Below are 19,768 nucleotides of genomic sequence, written 5' to 3'. Positions count from 1 at the left end.
CCCTTGACATACTGGTAAGAGTACGTGAGGCAGGGTTTGTCCTCTTCAGAGAAAAATATTGAGGGGGGTGGAATAAAGGCACCAAATCCATCTGTCCTGTTGTTCTTGACATTTCTACTCACCTTCTGACCCCCAGAGTTTTTGTCCATAATATGGCAGGTATTCATAGGCTTTGGAGATTGACGTCGTTGTTGATGCAGGAATCCACAGGAAGCTGCTGCAGCTGTGCAGGTGGTTTGGTTCTGTACTCTGCTGATGCCCTGGTCCAAGTTGGAGGGACCCGCAATGACTAACCAACTTCATGTGCTCATTTAGTGCCCAGTTTATAACAGAAATAACAGGTCTTGCTCTAATTATCGTAACATAAATTCCAGGCATTGAGCTGATACCGCAGCCTTCGTGTGTCTAAGAGGGAAGAGGCAGTTTTGGCTAGCTCTGCAGCAGTAGTGGTGAAGGAATTTGAAGTTCTTTCGGCTAACTTCTGGTTCAACTTACATATAAGCTCACTGAGATACCAACAAACGCCAACAGTAGTAGATATAATAATACTGTTTCCATCGTACTGCTGATGAGATGCAAAATTGGCAGGACAAACTTTATTGAAGAAAAGCCTGAATAAGGTCAGTAGCACAAGGACAGGATATGCTGCAGTGAGGAGGAATTTATCTGGCTAGAGATTGAAACACCTCGCCTGTCCAAATGCTTTCTGGCAATGCAGAAGTTACGGCAGGTACTCACTGCATTGGCTTTTGCTGCGTGCAGCACTGGCCATTGCCAGCACTGTGGGGACTACTAGGAGTCAAGGGTCCCTGACTCGCTTTGGCTCTTGTTTTGCCTCATCTACTGCTAAAGTGCTGAAACTCCAGTGCCCCCAGAGCCTGGGTGGAAGGTGATACTGCTTCCACAAGGACATTGCGCATGTAAGAGGGAGACGTTTGCGCTGCTCTAAGCTTCTGTATTTATTTATACTTCATTTATCACCAAAACCTTTTCTGGAGTTTGAGAAAAACAAGAAACCTCTAATAAATCGTATCTTCTTATTACCCTTCCTTACTTGATAACCGAAACTATGGTTTCGGTAGTTGTCACAAGTCAGTAAGAAATATGGAGTAGCTCTCTTTCAACATGTAAAGGATGGAGAACTCTTTTCAAAAAGCAGAGAAAGAAAAGGTCTGTGGTTCTCCAAAGTTCCTAATGGCTCTGGAATGCCAGTTCTCATTTCTTAAAAGCAATATATCTTCTGGTGGTGGGCAGGAAGAAACAAGCACCAAGCTGCCTTCTTGTGCCGTCGTGCTGTCAGCTTCATAGCTTTATCCTATTCAGCTTTGACAGTATAGCAAGCCTTTTCCTGATTAGCTCTGGACTGTCTTCCCTGGCCTTTATGGAACAAAGAAACTACTGTTTCAGAGGCGTGTAGGTTCCCTCTTCATTACTTTTCCTTCAGTCACCTTTTTTTCCCGCCATGCAGTAATTGTGTACATTTGTTCAAATAGAGCTACTGTACTGTTTTTCTCCTTCCTGAAGCGCCTTCAGTCTTAATCCAGCCCTGAAAAGAGTTTTCCAGCCTCTTCCTTTCACACCTCCATTTATTAGCTGATGAATCTACTGCCCTACTGTTCCTCAAGCGCAACATCTGAGTTAATTGTTAAAGATTAGTAACAGCTTTGAAAATAGGCTTGGTTGAATGCGGGTGCACAGTCACGTCTTGGTTCCTTCCACCAGAACCGTAGTTTCAAAGCGAGGGAACAAGTTGACTGGAACAGAGCGGTGACTTACAAGCACCAGAATACTTGACCCTCCTCCCATCCTACCCAGGCACGCACACTTTACAAGACGTTAATCCAGCCTTGTGCCCGTGCTGTATCTAAACACAAAGATCCACAGTCAGAAAAATGCTGCGCCTTGGCTGCAGCTACAGAGCGTACGGTTTGGTGGCATTTTTGTGTGGGCTACCAACTTCTACCTTTCCTGGTACCTTACCCAGCATTAATTCTGTGAATTCCTACTGATAAACCACTTTCTTTTACAATAAATACATTATTTGGACTTGCTGCAGTTTCTTGTGAACTTTAATGAATTTGGCTTATTCAGTCTTACATTCCACGGTGTCACTGTCCTTAGCAAATTTGTACTTAAGCATTTCTTGATTTGTTTTTCTACTTTCACATTTTTGCCCTTTTTATGAAACAGTTTCTCTGTGGATCTTAAGTAATTTTTTTTTTTTTCAGGCATTTTGAAAAATTTAGAAGGAATTTTTCTACCCATATGAAAATGGAACATATGTTTCCTTCACCTGAATGACCCTGCTGTTCAGGACTAAAAGTTTGCTTTTGAATGGCTTGCTCACTTGCTAATGACAGGAATTCATTCTTACAAGTGATCATATAATAGTTTGTTCCCGATGATGCCATCTTTAAATGTGAAATGTTTTGATGTCTCATTAGCTATTATGGCATAGTGATTTTCTAACACTACTTGTAAAACGATGCTCAGGGAAAGTGGATTTTTTGAGAATTGTGTCCCGAAATAATGTCATGTGTTGTTTCTGTTTTTTTTTTTTTCTTTCAAAATACAGACATATCAAGTTGACCTGAAGCCAAATGGGTCAGAAATCATGGTAACAAACGAAAACAAAAGGGAATATATTGAGTATGTATACATTTATGGATTTTATCCTGAGTGTAAGAAAGCACAGTTGCGCTTGTCTTAGAATTTACGCCACTGCAATGACTGTAGTTTGTACCACAGACCATCAGAGAGCCTTTTAAAAGAAAATCTTATTGTTAACACAGTTCGTTTATACCCTAATGCTTAGAAAGTTTTAATTTTAACCTCTGCCGTTCTATGAATTACACTAAGCACCGGAGTCTGTGACATAATAGGAAGCTATTTTCTCGATGGGCAGGCATGAAGAACATTCAAGAAGGGGTGGGTTTGCTCCAAATGACAGACATGCGCATCTAAATTACCCGATGAAAAGAAACGGCACTTCCTGCATGCAATACATGTCACGTTAAAGCAGACATACGAATTTCGCCCAGTTTCCTGCCTGCTTTTGTCTGTTGCCCAAGGGCCTGGGGTAACGAGCTCTGCTGTGCGGGTCTCCAAAGCATGGTGAATTCCCACCCTGAGACTTAGAGTTTTTCCTGCTGAACTGCTAGGGCACAGAATGCAAATCAGGAGTGAGTGCAGATCTGAGCGCTAAACGGGACCTAGAAAAAGGAATGAAAACAGGATGTCTGTGCAACTTACCGAGTTTGTATTTGCTTGCCATTGTGGTCTTCATTCAAGGACGAACTCAGGAACTCTGTAAATGTTTAAGCATTCCTCTAAGAGGAGAACTTTGTCCTTGTTAATCTCATTCACAATCTTGCGTTACAGCAATTTGGCTGTAATGGTGAACAATAAGAAATTTCTGCTTTTATGATTTTTATTCCCATTACTTTGTGTGTAATATATTTGCACTGTCAGCTCTTTAAATTTTCGGGCATGTCTTTTCAGTTTTCAGATGCAAAATATTAGACATCATAAACCTTTTTTATCTCCATCATCTCAAAACAGCGCAGAAATGAAAAGCTCTTTGAAAACGTGTGGGCTAAAACTCAGAACCAAATTAGGTTCACAGCTAGATAATTCTTTCATGGCTAGTCACAGTATTGTTGTTACTTTAGAGTCACCACTTCTGTGCTCTCATTTGCAACTTAATGCAACTTAAAATTTTTCAAATGTTTTTTTCCCAGAATTCCAGTTGTTATGCTTTAAAAAAAAACCTAAACAGATACATACAAAAAAAACCCAACAATAACATAAAAAAACCCTAAAACAACAACAAAAAAAGTTCCCTGCTAGACTGCAGGTGTAGCCACAAATGTAAATTATTTTTTTTTGCTTCTGTGCCTTAACCTAACATCCAAATGATGCATTCTCATGCATATGTAGTGCTTACGGGATATCATGGCAATAATGAAGAACCATTGTCTAATAGAAAATCTGGTGGTTGCATTATTTTATTATGTAATGTTTATTGCAGAAACGAAGGAAAACAGATAAACTGGCTAAATAGCTGCCCGTTAAAAATCAGTGTTATTTCTTTAAGCATAATGAGAAAAAGCATAGTAGGAATTTTCTAGATCTTCCCAAAATCCCCACATAGGAAACGTGCTTCTCCAAAGTGTGGCTCAAGGCACCCAAGTTAAAATGAGCCGAAGGCGCTCCACAGCGCGGCCGTCCCGTTACCCTTCCCTGCTGGTTGCACAGGCCAGGCCCATGATGTCCGTACCGCCGGTGCTCTCAGAAATTGGCCAAATCTAAACAGGCTGTTTAGGTTTAATTTTAAGCTTCCTCTTTCCTGCTTACCAGAATGTGAAATAACAAACTCAACTGCACTTGCTGGCATTTTTAGTTAGTGCCTCTTCAAAGGGGAGGAGACATTATAATTGCTGCATCCATGCAAATGAGGAACGAAACATGCTTCAGTAGGAAAGGACTTGAGTTTCTAAAGCATTAATCTGCAACCTGGAACGTATTTATGCTGCAGGTGCTTAGCATTGAAATACAAGCCTTTCCCTTTGATAGTGCAGGTTTTATTAATCTATTTATTTATTTACAGGCGGGCTGTTATATGTAATTGCATCTGTCCTCAAATTTTGTAGAATCCCTTGGGAATTGTTAATTCCTCAGAGCTCTGCAAGAATAAAATGTCTAGTCGTTTAGGTACCTGATACTAACGGTAAATACATCATCCAGAGTCCAGATTACAGCCTCATTTAGAAAGAACTAAAGCATAGTGAGGAACTTGTAGGCTGTTTGACCCACAGGCAAGCCTCTTTGCCACGTCCGTCCTTGAATTAATCTCCATAGGAACAAAATGGTTAATATCATGTCACCTGATAGTGTTACCTTAAAAAATTCTTGGTGAGGTAGAAAAGTCATAGCTGTAAAACATGGAGGTGTATGTGTAGAGTTTGTGTTGCATGCTAAGGTGAAAATATTCGTACTATAACTTCTTCATGGTCACTGATTTTTTTGTCAACATTTCGATCAGTCACACAAGGTAAATTTGAACAACTAATAAAAAGCTGCTCAGTTTCCCTAACACGGGAGCGTGGCTGGGAGGCGGCTGAAGTTGTAAGCGAGAAACCAAAACTACCAGCGTTGCTTAAATCTCTGAGCACTTCACTTAGTTCGTGGTTTTCTAATGACTGTGCTTATGTGTTTCTGTTTATCACTGTAGCCTGGTCATCCAGTGGAGGTTTGTAAACAGAGTTCAAAAACAAATGAATGCTTTTTTGGAGGTAAGGTTCTTTAGCTGCTTTCTCCCCCCTTACCGCCATAATATTTCTTTAATGAAGACTCCTACACATCAGTGTCTGCATTAAGGGAGTGGGGAGCTTTGCATAACTGCGCAAGTTCTGGAATGCTTATGTTTTATGATGTCAGAGTTTTACCTCGTGTAAGCATGTATAATCTTTCCCTTATGAGAATAAGGTCATTCTTTTTCAAGCTTAAATTATTGGAGCTTGAAATGATTTAGTGGTTAATTTTTTTAAATTAGGGACTCACTCGTTCTTCAGCAACTGTGCATTTCATTTTCTAAACTCCTCTTTGTCCCCTGTCCCCTTTATTTAGGATCCCTGAAACTAAAGATCCTGTTAGATAAAAACTTAATTTTACATGGTACGAGAAGTTTAACTTTGCTTTGTTTCTTTTAGGGATTTACAGAACTTCTTCCCATTGATCTGATTAAAATTTTTGATGAAAATGAACTAGAGGTGAGTTTGTTAATTGACGTCCAGAGACAACAGATCAGTAGCGCTCATCTCAAACAGATGCGTTATGTTCTAGGCTTGTCCTTCACCACTTACTCATCGTAAGTGACTGTGCAGGTGGAGATGCTTTGCTTATAGTGGGAAATTAGACTTTCCTCCCTAACTAATTAATCTATTGATCACGTAAAAGCACAAAAAATTGTAATTCTTCAGTGAGGTGGTTGAGGATGCGCATACAAAGCATGTTAGTAGCTTACTGAATTAATGCCATTATGCCTACACCAATCATAATTGAGCAAAACGCCACAAAGGGTGCTGTCACACAAAGCGTACATACGTCAGAGCGTACAGTCTTTCTCCAGTGAGAATATTCCTGAAGAGCTCAATTCTCCGTTACGTTTGCATTTATATTTGCACTGCTTACCTGTTCAAAAGGGGAAGCGTAACCTTGTTTTTGTGATGAAGCGGTCAGGATTACACAGTGCCGCCTTCGCGTAACTCCATAACCATTTACTTCCATATGTAGTTGCTGATGTGCGGCCTTGGCGATGTTGATGTGAATGACTGGCGACAACATACGATCTACAAAAACGGTTACTGCCCAAATCACCCCGTTATCCAGTGGTTCTGGAAGGTAATATTGTTTACCATGTTTGGCTCTGACTAGTCCTAAAAGTGAAAGTTCCTGTATGGTTTTGCAGAGTCTGTTACGAAATCTTTCTTCTTCATGAAAACTGCTGAAGAAAACATCTGTATGTGTTGGAAATGACAGCTGTGGTACTCGAGAGGCTATACTATAAATAGATCCAAGATAGGAAGGCCGGATCTTTGGTTTTATCTAAATTGTCTTGCAGTATTTCTGAAGTAAACTTTTATATGTCCCCAGAAAAACTACTAAAATACTTTTTCCCCTAAGAGCCATTTATTTTTTCAAAGGGGTGTCTGGTTTTCTTAAAAATGGTGGAATCTTACAGCCTCGTGTATGCACTTCAGACTTTGTTTCTGCATTTCTTATATCATTTCCATGCCCACGGGCGGCATACACGAAGACTATGTACTTGGATCAGTCCAAATGGTGGTACGGTCCCAAAACGCGGGGCTCTGAGGACTTGCTGCAGCACAACACTCATCCAATTTTCCATGAACCTTTGCAGTTGGTGTGATCTTCGGGGCGTTGCTGTCACCTCTGTTTCCCCACCCCCGTCTCGGGGCTGTGTACAGTTGCAGTGCCCCGGTGGTGCCCCGTGCCAGCACGTGTCACCCATGGCACCGAAAGGCAAGTCACCCCAGGCAGGTGAAGCGCGCTCAACGCTCCCACCTGCGGCACCCCATTGTCGTGGCCGGTGACAGCTGGAAAAGGAGGCTCCATGTTTAATCAGAGATAACCTGGTGTGTGACCTGTATCACATCTTTCAGAGTTACATGTCTGTTACAGTCTCACAGAGAAAATTTACTAAGGTTTGGTTTTGTTTCAACAATGATATCTACAGCTGTGAACGTGAAAAGACAGTGACTGTGTGTTTGTCAACAGGCCGTTCTACTGATGGATGCCGAAAAGCGGATTCGATTACTGCAGTTTGTTACTGGGACGTCACGCGTGCCTATGAATGGATTTGCTGAACTTTATGGTGAGGCTCCTTTCAGCTGCCTGCAGATTATGCTCACTGCTAGAATGGCTGTGCAGACCACTTCTGGACAGGAACAAGCAAACCTGGGCGCGACTGAAACTCAGTTGTAGCCAACCTGTGACCCCCCACCAAGGAATTCTCCTCTGGATGCCAAGAGCCCTGGAGAATGTGGGCGGGGGGGGAGGGGAGCACACTGAGAAGGAGTAACGCTCTGTACACCGCAGCTGCTCTCCTAGCTCCCACGGAAACAAATTTCAGCTGTCAACATGAGTGATATTCATGTCGTATTGAGGCGAGGAGAATGCATGTTTAACCAAGCACTTTGTTTTTCAGAGTTCATGGCTGAGCTTGCTTCTTTTGCATTATACATACCCAATGCAAAGGTAGTTAGATAAATTTAACAAGCTAACTGGACTTGGCAGTAACTAACCACGGTCCTATTGTTTCCTTTAATGTAGTTTTAATTGAAAGAGTTTGTACCACATATTTTGTACCAGTTGCAAAGTCTAGCCTACAACTTATGCAAATATTTAGTTTTTAAAATAATATTGGGGAAGTCTTTGTAGTGACCAGCAGTTCATATTTCATATGATTTTCCTTTTCAACCAGGTTCAAATGGTCCTCAGTTGTTTACAATAGAGCAATGGGGAAGTCCTGATAAACTGCCCAGAGCTCACACATGGTAAGTCATGACAGCATAAAATTACATAGCTTTTCTGTATTGTGGTATTGTCAGGAAAGGGGGAGACAGATGACTGTGCTTGTCGCTAACATACTTCAGCTCTGGATCATATACCTTTTTATAAAACAGGATACTCTGAAACCTGCACCTGTGCGTGTAGGTGTGTAGTAAAAGGCCAAACCAGTCGGTGCTGGTCTGCTGACACACGGCTGCAGCATTCCAGGAGGGCGCAGGGCTCAACCTCGCCACCGTGCCCTTGCTTCTGGCAGGTTCTAAACAACGCTTGTTTTGCCTTCTCATGGACATGTGAAAGGCTGTGGTAGTAGAGGAAGTAGGTGTAGGTGTTCTGCAGCAAACGCAGGTAAATGAATCCAAAATAAATTCTTTCCATCACAGCCTTTCTGATAAGGACTTTTTAATGCTATTTTCTAATTGTATTCCAAGTAACCCTTTCACCTCAGGACTTTTCTTGTAGTACCTGCTTGCATGTTAAAATGTGTGTTAGGAGAGAGAGATAGCTTTTCCCCACTTCATTTTATACTACATGCAAAGAAATTGATACCCATAGTTAACATCTGGTATCTATCGTATTTGAAGCCATATAGTAGCCTGCAGATTGCTTTCAGCGCTGGCCAGTTAAACATTCTGGCCCCATGGAAGCACCTTGAATCCCTCCCGCGAGACTTTTCCCTGTATCACCTATGTAAGAATCTGTTCACGTAAGGTACTTGCAACAGGATCCAAATCAGATCGCGTGAATCACAGCACAGAAAGGGTACTGCAGGCTTAAATGTTGTGCCGAGCTTGGCAGTAGGAGCCTCAGTGCCTGCTGGGGAGGGTCCCAAGATCTCACAGCTTGTCATCGCCTCTGTCCCCCCGGCTGCAGTCCCTTCAACCACAAACACCTCATGGTTTCCCAGTGCCTTTCGCCTTCTAATCCTGCCCAATTTCCTGGGAAATGACAAGCGAACATCACAGGTTGGGGTACGTAGTCACAGAGAAGGCCAATGACTCCTCAGTGTTACCACAGAGTAGTGGCAAAGGCAGGACGGGAGCAGCTCTCCATTTCATGGTTCCTGTCAAAACTGGGATAGGGAAAAACAGCAAGAGGAACTACATCTTACGCTTGAGTAATTTTTCTGTGATTGTCAAAACATAGGCTCTATTCTCCTCTGTTCTGTCAGCCAGGCTGTGAAAAATATGGGACAGGCAATAAACTGCAGGAGAGTTTGTTGAAAGGGTAACAAGAGTTTAACAGGGTATAATGGAAGGAAAAATAGTGCCTTGCCTTGTAAGACTAATACTATTCATTGCTGCCTTTTAAATGTCTTAGAAATTAGCACCAGTACCTCTTTTCCTCCAAGACTGGCACGTGTACAAACAAGGGTGGATGATGTTTTCTTGGCTACGTGAGTCAGGTGTTGCCACGCTGCAGGCAGCATTTACCCCGTTCTCATTTTCCATTCTCTCATTTTTCCCTCATCCTAGTAAGCAGGTATAACGAACTACAGAACGTCTGACGTAACAACATAGGCACAGAAAGCCATGCTACATAAAGGCCAGAAGTTGTCGGACAATTCACTAAAACTGTGAGGCCATAGTCCAGCTGACTTTATTTTAATCTGAATTTATAGAATTTGCAAATAGTTGTCGTGTTCTGTTGCATAGCAAGAGTATGGCTTTTTTAAGGTAATTTAATTTTCCTATACAGCACAATTTAATTTGTAGAACATTAGTACAGAATGGTGATTTTTCCATAAAAGTAATCATTCTATAGAATAAAAAGTTTTATTTAAAAAACAACTGACAACAAAACGTTCCAATTATCTGTTAGATTTTACAGGACTTTCTTTTGGGTGTTTTTTATTCTTTCCCCCCAGAGGGCTGAGAGCCTGGCCTATAGCTTCGGAACTCCTCTGCCAAGTCTTGGGAAACCAGCGTTCTGACACAACGCAATGTCTTCAGTTGACTAACTGTGGTGGGGGGGTTCTGCTGGCTTTTCTCCTTTCCTAAGCATTTTTTAACAAATCCCCACACTGAGCTCTGAAAAGCAAGGAGGTGCGCGGGTATTTCCGAGAGCTCCCTCTGGTGCAGGCAGGGTTGGTGTCAGGCGCCACCTGCGGGGACACAAGCACCGCTCAGGTTTGCAAAGGGCACTGTGGAGATTGCCCCGCTTTGCACAATAGGATACACCCTCTCTTAAGGTCCCCAGTTATTTAACGTTTTCTATTTCTTTAAAGTTACGTGTATTTTTCCATGGATTGTTAAATGGTTCTTTCCCTTCTACATTTCAGCTTTAATCGCCTAGACTTACCTCTTTATGAATCTTTTGAAGATTTGCGAGAAAAGCTACTTATGGCAGTTGAAAATGCTCAAGGATTTGAAGGAGTGGATTAAAACATCGACCTTCCCCCCCTTCAAGCAAGTTCTGCTTGCACTTTTGCATTTGCCTGACGGACTCTGAGCAGTGACTATGGCAGAACAGTTGCACAGCGTTGGTTCATGGAGCAAACCCTTCGACGGTGCAGTTGCCTGAATCCAGACGTTTGAACTGTGACCTGCGGGTGGCTTTTCTGACGTTTCCACAGCAGCGTACCAACTGCGTAACAGGAACTCTGATCACATTTCAGCAGGACTTACTCTATTTATGTTGTGCCTCTGTAGGCAAAGCCCTTAATAAATATTTTACATAATTTCTAATGACAATGAATGGAATTAATCATTTTACAGGTATAGTATTACAACTCATGTTTACTTTTTAATTGACTTAGACATTTTCCGATTTTATTTCATTACAATTAAATATCATGTACTTGGAAAAATGAGCATTTTTCTTAATTTCATACCAGACTTGATGCCAGTGTCATTTTTTCCAAAGCACATTTTGAGCCTTGTGTTCCCAAACCGTTACGAAAGTAGGAGAAAGCTATGTTGGCAATTTTCTCTACGGGGGCTGTATCTCGAGAGCAACTCTTTTCATTGAGCACATAAATATTTTTCTGTATCCAGAAGTATGGACTGGATGTTGCGTTTTTGTATAAATATTAGAGTAGTTACAAGTCAAGGGAGAACCATAACATAGCATGCCAAATCTCATGTTCAGTAAAGAAATTGCCTCATTATTGGTAATATTTACATGTACTATAAAGCATTTTGGGGTAGGGTTGGCATTAATCATTTTTAGGAACATATGCTTAACCCTGTCATTATCTTTGTATAGTGATACTTTTATTATCCTTTCCTCTTTACTGTTTGCAATGGAGGCATTTTGAATGACACCTGGCACTATGTGATTTGGCACTATGGAAAACAGGTCTGTCGTGTCTCCTATTTGTATGCATTTGCTAATGATATCTAAACAACGATGGGTTTTTTTGTTTGTTTCTAACTGCACCAACTCTAAAGGCACTTTATGTAACACATGGAAGTCATATCTGTTTTTTACCATAAACATTAATGTGATTATATTCCTTCTCACTGCACATGTCTTTCTGGTGCAATATCTATCAGTTGTGAATTTGGCTGCTGCTGATGTATAAAAAAAATGAACAGATGTAGAGCTGAGCCTGCAGACATGTTCCTCAGCAATTGTTTTTGTGATTTATTTTTTACTTAATCACAAAGATTTATTTAATATACACTGCTATCTAATCAATTTTGTTACCTATGACATGTTGCATGCTTAAACTATAATGTCTGAGTTGCATCTCTTGTGACGGATTAAAAGTGAAAGATTTGTATTCAATCCACTGAAGTTAAATGGGTACAACTCCACTGGAGCAGGCTCGAGGGTATGGCGTCAGCAACTTAGCATTCAGTTTTCTAAGTTTTGCCCACCTATTTTGCCTATCTGTAGGCTTTTACCGCCGAGAACCCATTTAATGCTTATGAAGCAAGAGGACACCGCATGCCAAAAGAAAATTTCACCTCATTGCCACCAGCCTGTTTAGCCCTGCCCTTAGCCCTCCCCAACACCCCCTAGCAAGTGCAAGCTACAGCTGAGAAAGACCAGCCATGCTGCAGAAACTGTAATATTTCAGGCAAAAAGGCTACTGGAAAGAGCCCTTAATGCTAATGACATTCAGTAAATGGTGGGGTGCTACCAAAAAAAAGGTCAAAGCGTGGTGCATGAGAAGGTTACTCTATTATTTGACCACAGGAGTGCGTGATCCTGCTTTGGTCCCTTCCCTCCCCTCACCCTCACCTTCTGAAACAGGCTTACCTAATACTTAGCTACATCAAAGCCCTTTCAGTTAGCTAGAATTACATAGGGCCATCTGACTAGAAGACAAAGTTTTATTGGATTCTTTTTTTAAAAGAAAACATAAAATGACTTAGCTTATCTTTTCAGCTCCACTTATCTCACAAACTGATAGAGAATGCTTTTGGAGTGTCTAGGTATTAAAATAGCGAGGTGAATTCCGCTGTGTGAATTGTAATCAATGTGCTTTTGGACTGTTGTGGTTTACACTACTTTAGCGAGGGGCGTTTCATTTTTCAGAAACAGTTCAATATTAACAGCAAGCCCGTGACTCCCAAGGTGCGTCGTTAGCGTGGCAGCTTTGAGTGCAGCGCACGCAGCGCCCTGCCCTGCCCCAGGCAGCGGTGACAGCAAGGAGCAGCGTGCAGTGTCCTGACAGACCTGTACAGCTTGTGCTGAAATTACCTATTTTTGGCTTTCTTATGACGACTGCAAAGCGTTCTAACTATTTGTGCTTCTTGTGCACTAGAGGCTGCAACCACGGCTCCCACCTGTGCTGCGAACCTGCCACGGCTGCAGAGCCCGTGCAGAAGCACGCACAGCTACCCGAGTTAGCGCATGCTTTGGAAGCAGTTTGCTCACCACTCTGACAGAATTATTCCTTCCAGCTCGTTTCCCGAGTTCCCTGTGCCATTTGGACATGGCCCTGTTTTGCCTTCACAGACACACCTCAGCTCCCTTTGCTGTGGGAGTGAAACTGTCCTTTTCTGGTTGGGGGGGGGTCCATAAGCAATCCAGAGTCAGCATTCACAAATGCGCAAGACTGCCTGTAGGCTAAGCTGAGGGGACACACGCAGCCTGGTCCCATTGCTGCGTAAAGTTTTTGTTGCCGGGATCGGCAGCCCTCCTGTTAGCTGCAGCTACCGTGCTGTTACTGACAGGCTTGGCATCACGGTAGGCACAGGGACATAAGTAAGTCCCAGCTAAAATGCACTATACCCACGCAACTCAGATTTTTGTGATTGGTGGCCATGGTGATGACTAACCCCTTGGGCAGATACACCCTCTCTCAGCAGCCAAAAAAGTTAAGACCCTCTAGGCTGTGACAAAACATAGGAAGTTACCTTCAGTTTTGCAATAAAATATAAGAGACTACGTAAAAGGCATTAGCTGTGCAAAGCAGCAGCTGCAGAGGAAATAGGTTTTCTTCTGCAGGCCTCTTTGCAGAATGCCTTAGTGCTCTTCCTGAGATTCCAGACCGCGCATCTAGGAGACCTTCTGGAGCTCCTGAAGCTGCATCTGAAAGTATCTGTCTAGGAAAAAAGGTAGCTAAAGGTCATTTACTTCAAATAGCTGAACACAAAGCAACTAACACGCCCATGGGCCAGGGCCTGTAGCATCGTGCCTTTCCTAGCACAGCATGTTCTTGTGCACTGACAGGTCAGCTCATTCACCACAAAATGGCCCAAGAGTATTTTAAAAAGTCCTAGTCAGCCACTTCTTTGGGTTAATAAATGGTAAGGGTGGTACCTAAAGCAGCCTTAAGGCAAATAATTCATAGAAATTTTAGTCACAATACAGGTCTGCAGCCATTGCCTCCTGTTCACAGCAAGGCCAATAAATCTGTGCCTCGTGAGGCTGTAGTTAGTGTACACCATACCGAGCACATTACCTCCCGCTCGCGTGCCTAGCTGCTGGAAACCAGAAGGTAAATAAAAATAACCAGAAACCCCACCCCACCCCCCCCACCCCCCCAACGCCTGTTACCACAAGCGTTAGCTTATTTCTGTGTCGCTCACAGTGACCTCTCCCGCTGCTCAAAGGCGTGCGAGTGCCGTGCCAGCATGGCCTGCATGCTGACTAGCTAGCAGAGGATGCTGCTGTAAGACCCCACCACGCAGCCAGTGCCTGCCCTGCCCCCACGGGGTGCGCTGCTGCTGTCGCAGGCCCAGCCCCATCCCACAGGTAGGCACGCCTGCAGCCTTCACCCATCATCTGGTCCCGAAGCACTGCTGAAGCATTGTACATGAGACTAAAGGGATGGCAGTTGTGAAAACTAGGGCGCCAGAGAGGGGAAGGTGGGTAGTTAGACTGCACTTCTAGGGGTTAAAAATAGGTAATCGTGCCCATGTGACTGCAAGGGCTAATTACCTTTTTTCCTTCAATACATACTGATAGATTACCAGACTGGCCAGCTTAAAGTGTACATTAACCTTATCTTTCTAATAAAACCGTTTCCTTTTGTATGTAAAGTTACAACAACAGGGAAAAGCCCCTACGGCCTCCACCCCTCTGTTACGATGTTGCACTAAGAAGTACTGCATATTTGCAATGCGCCTGGACCTTCCACAGCTGGAATCTAACCATATTAATGTTGCGTACCCATCGGTCTGTCATAGCACACCTAGAACCCTGCCAGGTGCCATCACCGTCGGTGCAAGGCATCCTTTGTCACAGGTCTGCCGATGCACGCTGCCAACGCTCTGTGTCCACATTTATCCTCTACTTAACGTGTTGGGTTTTTTCCCTTTCCCGTATTGTCACACAGACCTTGTTTCTTTCCTTAATTTTTTAATATGTAGCTGTAAAAACACACACCATATGCATCCACAAACAACAGTACGTGTTGCATTTTTCTACTTTCATCCGTTCCACTGGATTTGGCAAGGCTCGTGAGCGGCCTGTCTCCTGCAGGTTTGCCACAACCATGCAGCAGCGATAGGTTATGATTCTCAGAACCCAAATGGGGAACTCCAGAAAACGATGTTGCCATGTTCTATGTTTGTGAACATAAATTTTAAATCAAGTTTAGAATTGAGATATTAATATTTCCAAACATGCAAAAAAGTGTCAGACATTCCAGATTAAATTCACACTGTTTAGTAATAATTTTTTTTTTTTGCAATATCACCACTTCCTAGAAGGCTATTCAAAATTAAACTACCTTAACATTGATTTTAAATGTACTACTTATAAATAATGCTCATTTTCACAATTACTACAGCTTTGAACTGTGGTTGGATTTGATACACTGTGGGGAAAGGATTTGTTTATGGACAAAGTGTCATTTTTTTCCATTTATTTTCTGAGGAGCAGTGAAAGAAATTGTAGTTTGTTTTCCTGACAGCAAAAGCTCAATGTGACAAAATGAAGTTGTTGTAATGAAATGATGCAACTTAATTAAATATTTAATAAAGAATTATGGAAGCTACAGCATTTTATACTTCAAATATATTTTTTGTCTAACTGAAGCTTTGTTTTGTTTTGTTAAAAAAAAGCAGCCTTAAGGTCACAGTTTGCAGGAAGGCTTTAACAGCCTGGGATGTGGTTGGGGGAGCCTATGTGCAGTCACAGCTGTACCTGGTGTATTTTCAAGCATTAAACACACCATCCACATATTTCAGCTTCTGTAAACGTCACTCCCAAATTTTTCCCCCACGACCCTCACTGCACTCATGGAACACTGGTGTCTTTAGCGTTTGCAGCTACGAACATACCCCGGGGAAAGGTTTACAGTGCATACTGGTCACTGGGGCACAGCTGCCTTCAGAAGGCACGATTCAAGGTAACTTCATAAGGATCTGACTGATTAATACAAGGTTAGTGATTATGCAGTGTTCTCTAAAGACATGTCATTCAGTAAGATACCAAAATTGCACCTCTCCCAACTTCTTACCAGTCTCTCCTCTGTTCCATCATCATTTGTAATACAAGAACTAGTACTCCCTCAGACCTCCACGAGAAGTTCTGTCTTTGAATTACCCAATTCTGCAGTGACCATACAAAGCAGCACACTTACAAATGTTTCCTGTTTAAGCCATACCTGAAATAAGCATGAATGTCTATTGTTTTATTGCATACTTTCTGTGCTTTCAGCAGAATTTTTTGCAGCCCACAATAACGTATATACTACAAACAAAATAACCTACTTGCAACAAACTCAAAGTTGAGTTTAACACTGCAAGTCTACACATTAGTAAGTTTGGGTTTTTTGATGTTACAATTCTGATGTAGTACTGACAACAGTGGAACTACTGTTGCCTTTTCTGTTAATCAGTGTGAATGCCTAGAAAAAAAAAAAAACCAAAAGAGACAAAAACAAAACAAAAAAAACCAAACCACACTTACCACACACACAAAACAAAAATCAAGGACAAACCCAACAAAAAAAAAAAAAACAAACCCTACACACCCAAACCACCAGAAGCCACATTTCCAACTTAATAGCTCACTTTAGGAATACAGTACATTCCTCCTCAGCTAGCATCAGTGCTTAAGAGTTGCTGATGGACTAAATTATCTGTTAGTCTTAAATATAGACTCAGTACGTAACAAATAGTCCCCTAGATTTTGAGCTTCACATGAAGCACAGCCTACGTGCAGCATTGATCTGACTTGCAGTAATACACACCAAGGGTCACATAGCGTGTTCTTGCAGCTACCTACAGCTGCGGTTTGCTAAAGAAAAAAAAAAAAGAGGTATCCCCCCTCACCCCCCAAGCAAGTGCCCAGGAGTCTGGGAGCTGGAAGAGAAACCAGAGTGGCCAAGGCAAAAAAAAAAATTAAAAAAAAAAAACAACCACCCAAACCACACAACCTCTTAATATGACCCAGAGACACCATCTGCCATGAGAAACACTGTTCAGCTTACCAGTAGATGTGAATACCTTTTATGAGTTAAGTTACCAAGAGCTCAATAAGGCTGCCATTGACTTCTAGAAGACACCAAACCCCTATTGGACTCAGCCTATTATGCTTTGCAACCGAGTTATTTTTGTGCATGCGTGTGATGTCGTGGTACATCATCTCAACTTGCCATTGCAGCATGACTTACTCTTCTTCATTAATCAATGCACCAGTCTCTACTGTTCAGCTGTATCAACACCACAGAGCAGCAACCAATTTACTCTGTACAAGTTTTACTTGTGCCCCTCTCTATTTTCCTCCCTTGGGCACTGGTTTCTGAACGGCTGCCCACCTCGACTCTTCCTTCAAGCTGCCACCTCTTCCTAAGCTAGAGCAGCCAGGCAACATGTTTCAAATTCAATTCCATCAGCTAATATTGCAGCCCCCCTTGTGCTGGAACTAACTCAGCTGAATTGTTAATGTACTCCTTTACATCAGCAAGCATCTTTGTACTGCAAAGCGAAAAACTGTGTAATGCTGAAACATACAATGAACCAGCACTCTCTACAGCAAATTTAAAAACAAACAGAAGATACCTCCACACACCTCTCTTCCAGCAATACCTACATGTGTGTTATTGTTTTGGCACAGTTACAACCAGCAGATTTAAAAAAAAAACAAACCAAAAACCACAACAACACAGGAATTCCATTTGTGTTTTTAATTGGAAATGAAAAATAGTGTTCTAAGTTGTTAAAGAATGTCTGTGAAAATCCTTACTATATGCTGTTTGTATATGGCTAGTAAGGTTTTGTTGCCCTTGAGACCCAAGCAAACAAGCAAAGTAGAAACCCCGTGTCAATACATTCAAATCCCAAATCACCACCTATGCATCAACACTGCCCTGTCACCACCCATACGAGACGCTGCAGTAACTCGTTGGTGCGAACGCATTTGCATTTCCAGCCCTGAAACTTCCTACCCTGGCATTTCCTACTCCCGACAAGGGAAAAATCCTACGCTATCCAAATTAAGTCCCTTTCTTTTTTAAGCTTGCTGTCATTAATAAAAACAACCATACCAGATCAAATTAAAAGTCCGGCTGGACAAGTATCTGATTTGCAGATTCTGCCAAAAAAAGCTTAAGATTAGGGCAAATCATAATGCTCCCAGCAAATGCACTTTGAAATACGAGTGACATGCAGCTCAAGGACCTACTACAGTAGTGATGGCTTCTTTTTCTTTGCACATATATTTTATATATACATACATAAATTTTAAATTTTTTTTTTTTAATAGTCTCTGGTGTCATGGGAAATTCTAGTATTTACAGCTGCTTGAGCACAGCATCTGTTATCATTTTCAGCGTGAAGGAGAATCTCCAATTGTTTTGAACCTGACACCTCTTATCTTTTATCTCACACACATTCGTCCTTGTGCTCCTTCGACACCTCTACCCTACCTGCTACCTCGGTGAATAGAGTCCAGAGGGCTCCGGTGTCCTTCGCTTGCCATGGCTTCCGATCTGGAAGGCTGTCAGAGCAACACCTCCTACAAACTCACACAGGCTCTGACATTCACCTGCACCTCACACAGCATCTCTCAAGTGAGGGTTGACTATAGGCCTGCGACAGGAAAGCCTGATGCAAGTGGCCCCTGAAGGTGGCTCTTTCACATGAAAACTAGTCCTGGCAGTGGTTCTGGACCCAAGGGGAGATAAAACCGTCAAGTACAGACATACTTAAGTCACTGGCAACAACCTGAACAGCAAGTCCATCAACTCCGCAAGCTGGCAAAGAACTTCTGGTAACGCTCAGAATTGCCTGCTCCAGTTCTGGTGCAAAACAACTTCCAGGCGCAGCTAGACAGAAAGGACACGGGAGTGCCAGAGAGAGCACCAGGCGCCCACTGTAGCGTTAACTCCTTGTGTTTGGCTGCACTTCTTCCGCTCCACAGAACGGTGGGAGGGACAGACCTTGCAACTAGTATATGCTAATGCCCAGAAATTCATTATGTATATTAGGACATTAATCAGGTAGGTATAATGCAGTAGAGCAATTGTGCATGTGAGAATTACAGTTATTGTTGAAGACTTAGTTATAACTATGTTTAATGAGTATTTTGGCATGGAAAACCTACTGGCAATCACAAAAGGCTGAAATGCCCTTAAAAATGTCTGGCCCATATCCTCTTTTCAACGCCAGCCTCTTCTCTGTGACAGCAATCTTCAGTGTTTTAAATCCAGCTGAATGACAAGCTAAATTTCATGCTTTTCTTTCCTTCCCAGGTTGACTCTACACACAACCCACTATGATTTACGTTCCTACAGAAAGGCAGCCAGGGTTTGCTATGGCAACACAACAGGAAATGCTCCTGTTTCAAACATCTCCAACACAAGGATCACAAAGATAAATGATCTCTTGATGATTACCATTTATTATTTTCCCCAGCTTTTGATTGAGAGCCTTGTTCAAACTAAATTTATTCTTGCTCAAATGCATCTGCTATTTTTACCCAACTTATTTTCTGCCATTTGCTGTGGGTGTTTCATTAGCTTGACAGGTTAGACTCTTAAGTTAATATTGTATTGCACTTCAAACTTAAGATATATTCATTACAAATACACAGATCTATTATCTTTTATCCTGACCATCATATCTAACCCTTACTAATACGCATTTTACTTTAAATTTCAGTGCATTCCCACCTTTGATAATTATCTATCAATCAGTAGTGTGTAAAAATGCAACTACTTTAAAATTTTATTCCTGTAGCTATTTTTTTCAAATTCAAATATTTTCACACTTTTAAGTGTTCTAATAATTTGGCACAACGTTTTTTTGCTAATAACCCAGAAGCTGGT

At 42.0% G+C, this 19,768-nt stretch overlaps 1 protein-coding gene across 11 annotated transcripts in view; it reads left to right on the top strand.

The window, feature by feature from the left end:
* The window catches only part of NEDD4L (NEDD4 like E3 ubiquitin protein ligase), a 198,622-nt gene extending 183,092 nt beyond the window's left edge, over positions 1-15,530 (top strand). For all 11 annotated transcript variants that reach the window (XM_064438503.1, XM_064438502.1, XM_064438505.1 and 8 more), the window contains 7 exons: positions 2,576-2,649; positions 5,234-5,294; positions 5,712-5,771; positions 6,295-6,402; positions 7,300-7,396; positions 8,006-8,078; positions 10,373-15,530. In XM_064438503.1, the coding sequence (XP_064294573.1) occupies positions 2,576-2,649; positions 5,234-5,294; positions 5,712-5,771; positions 6,295-6,402; positions 7,300-7,396; positions 8,006-8,078; positions 10,373-10,475 (576 nt within the window). In that variant the 3' untranslated portion in view covers positions 10,476-15,530. The remainder of the gene's footprint in view (positions 1-2,575; positions 2,650-5,233; positions 5,295-5,711; positions 5,772-6,294; positions 6,403-7,299; positions 7,397-8,005; positions 8,079-10,372) is intronic.
* Positions 15,531-19,768: the final 4,238 nt, after the last annotated feature.

The sequence above is a fragment of the Phalacrocorax carbo genome, chromosome Z (genome assembly GCF_963921805.1).
Source record: "Phalacrocorax carbo chromosome Z, bPhaCar2.1, whole genome shotgun sequence".
Taxonomy (NCBI): domain Eukaryota; kingdom Metazoa; phylum Chordata; class Aves; order Suliformes; family Phalacrocoracidae; genus Phalacrocorax; species Phalacrocorax carbo.
This window is presented reverse-complemented; position numbering and strand designations above follow the sequence as displayed.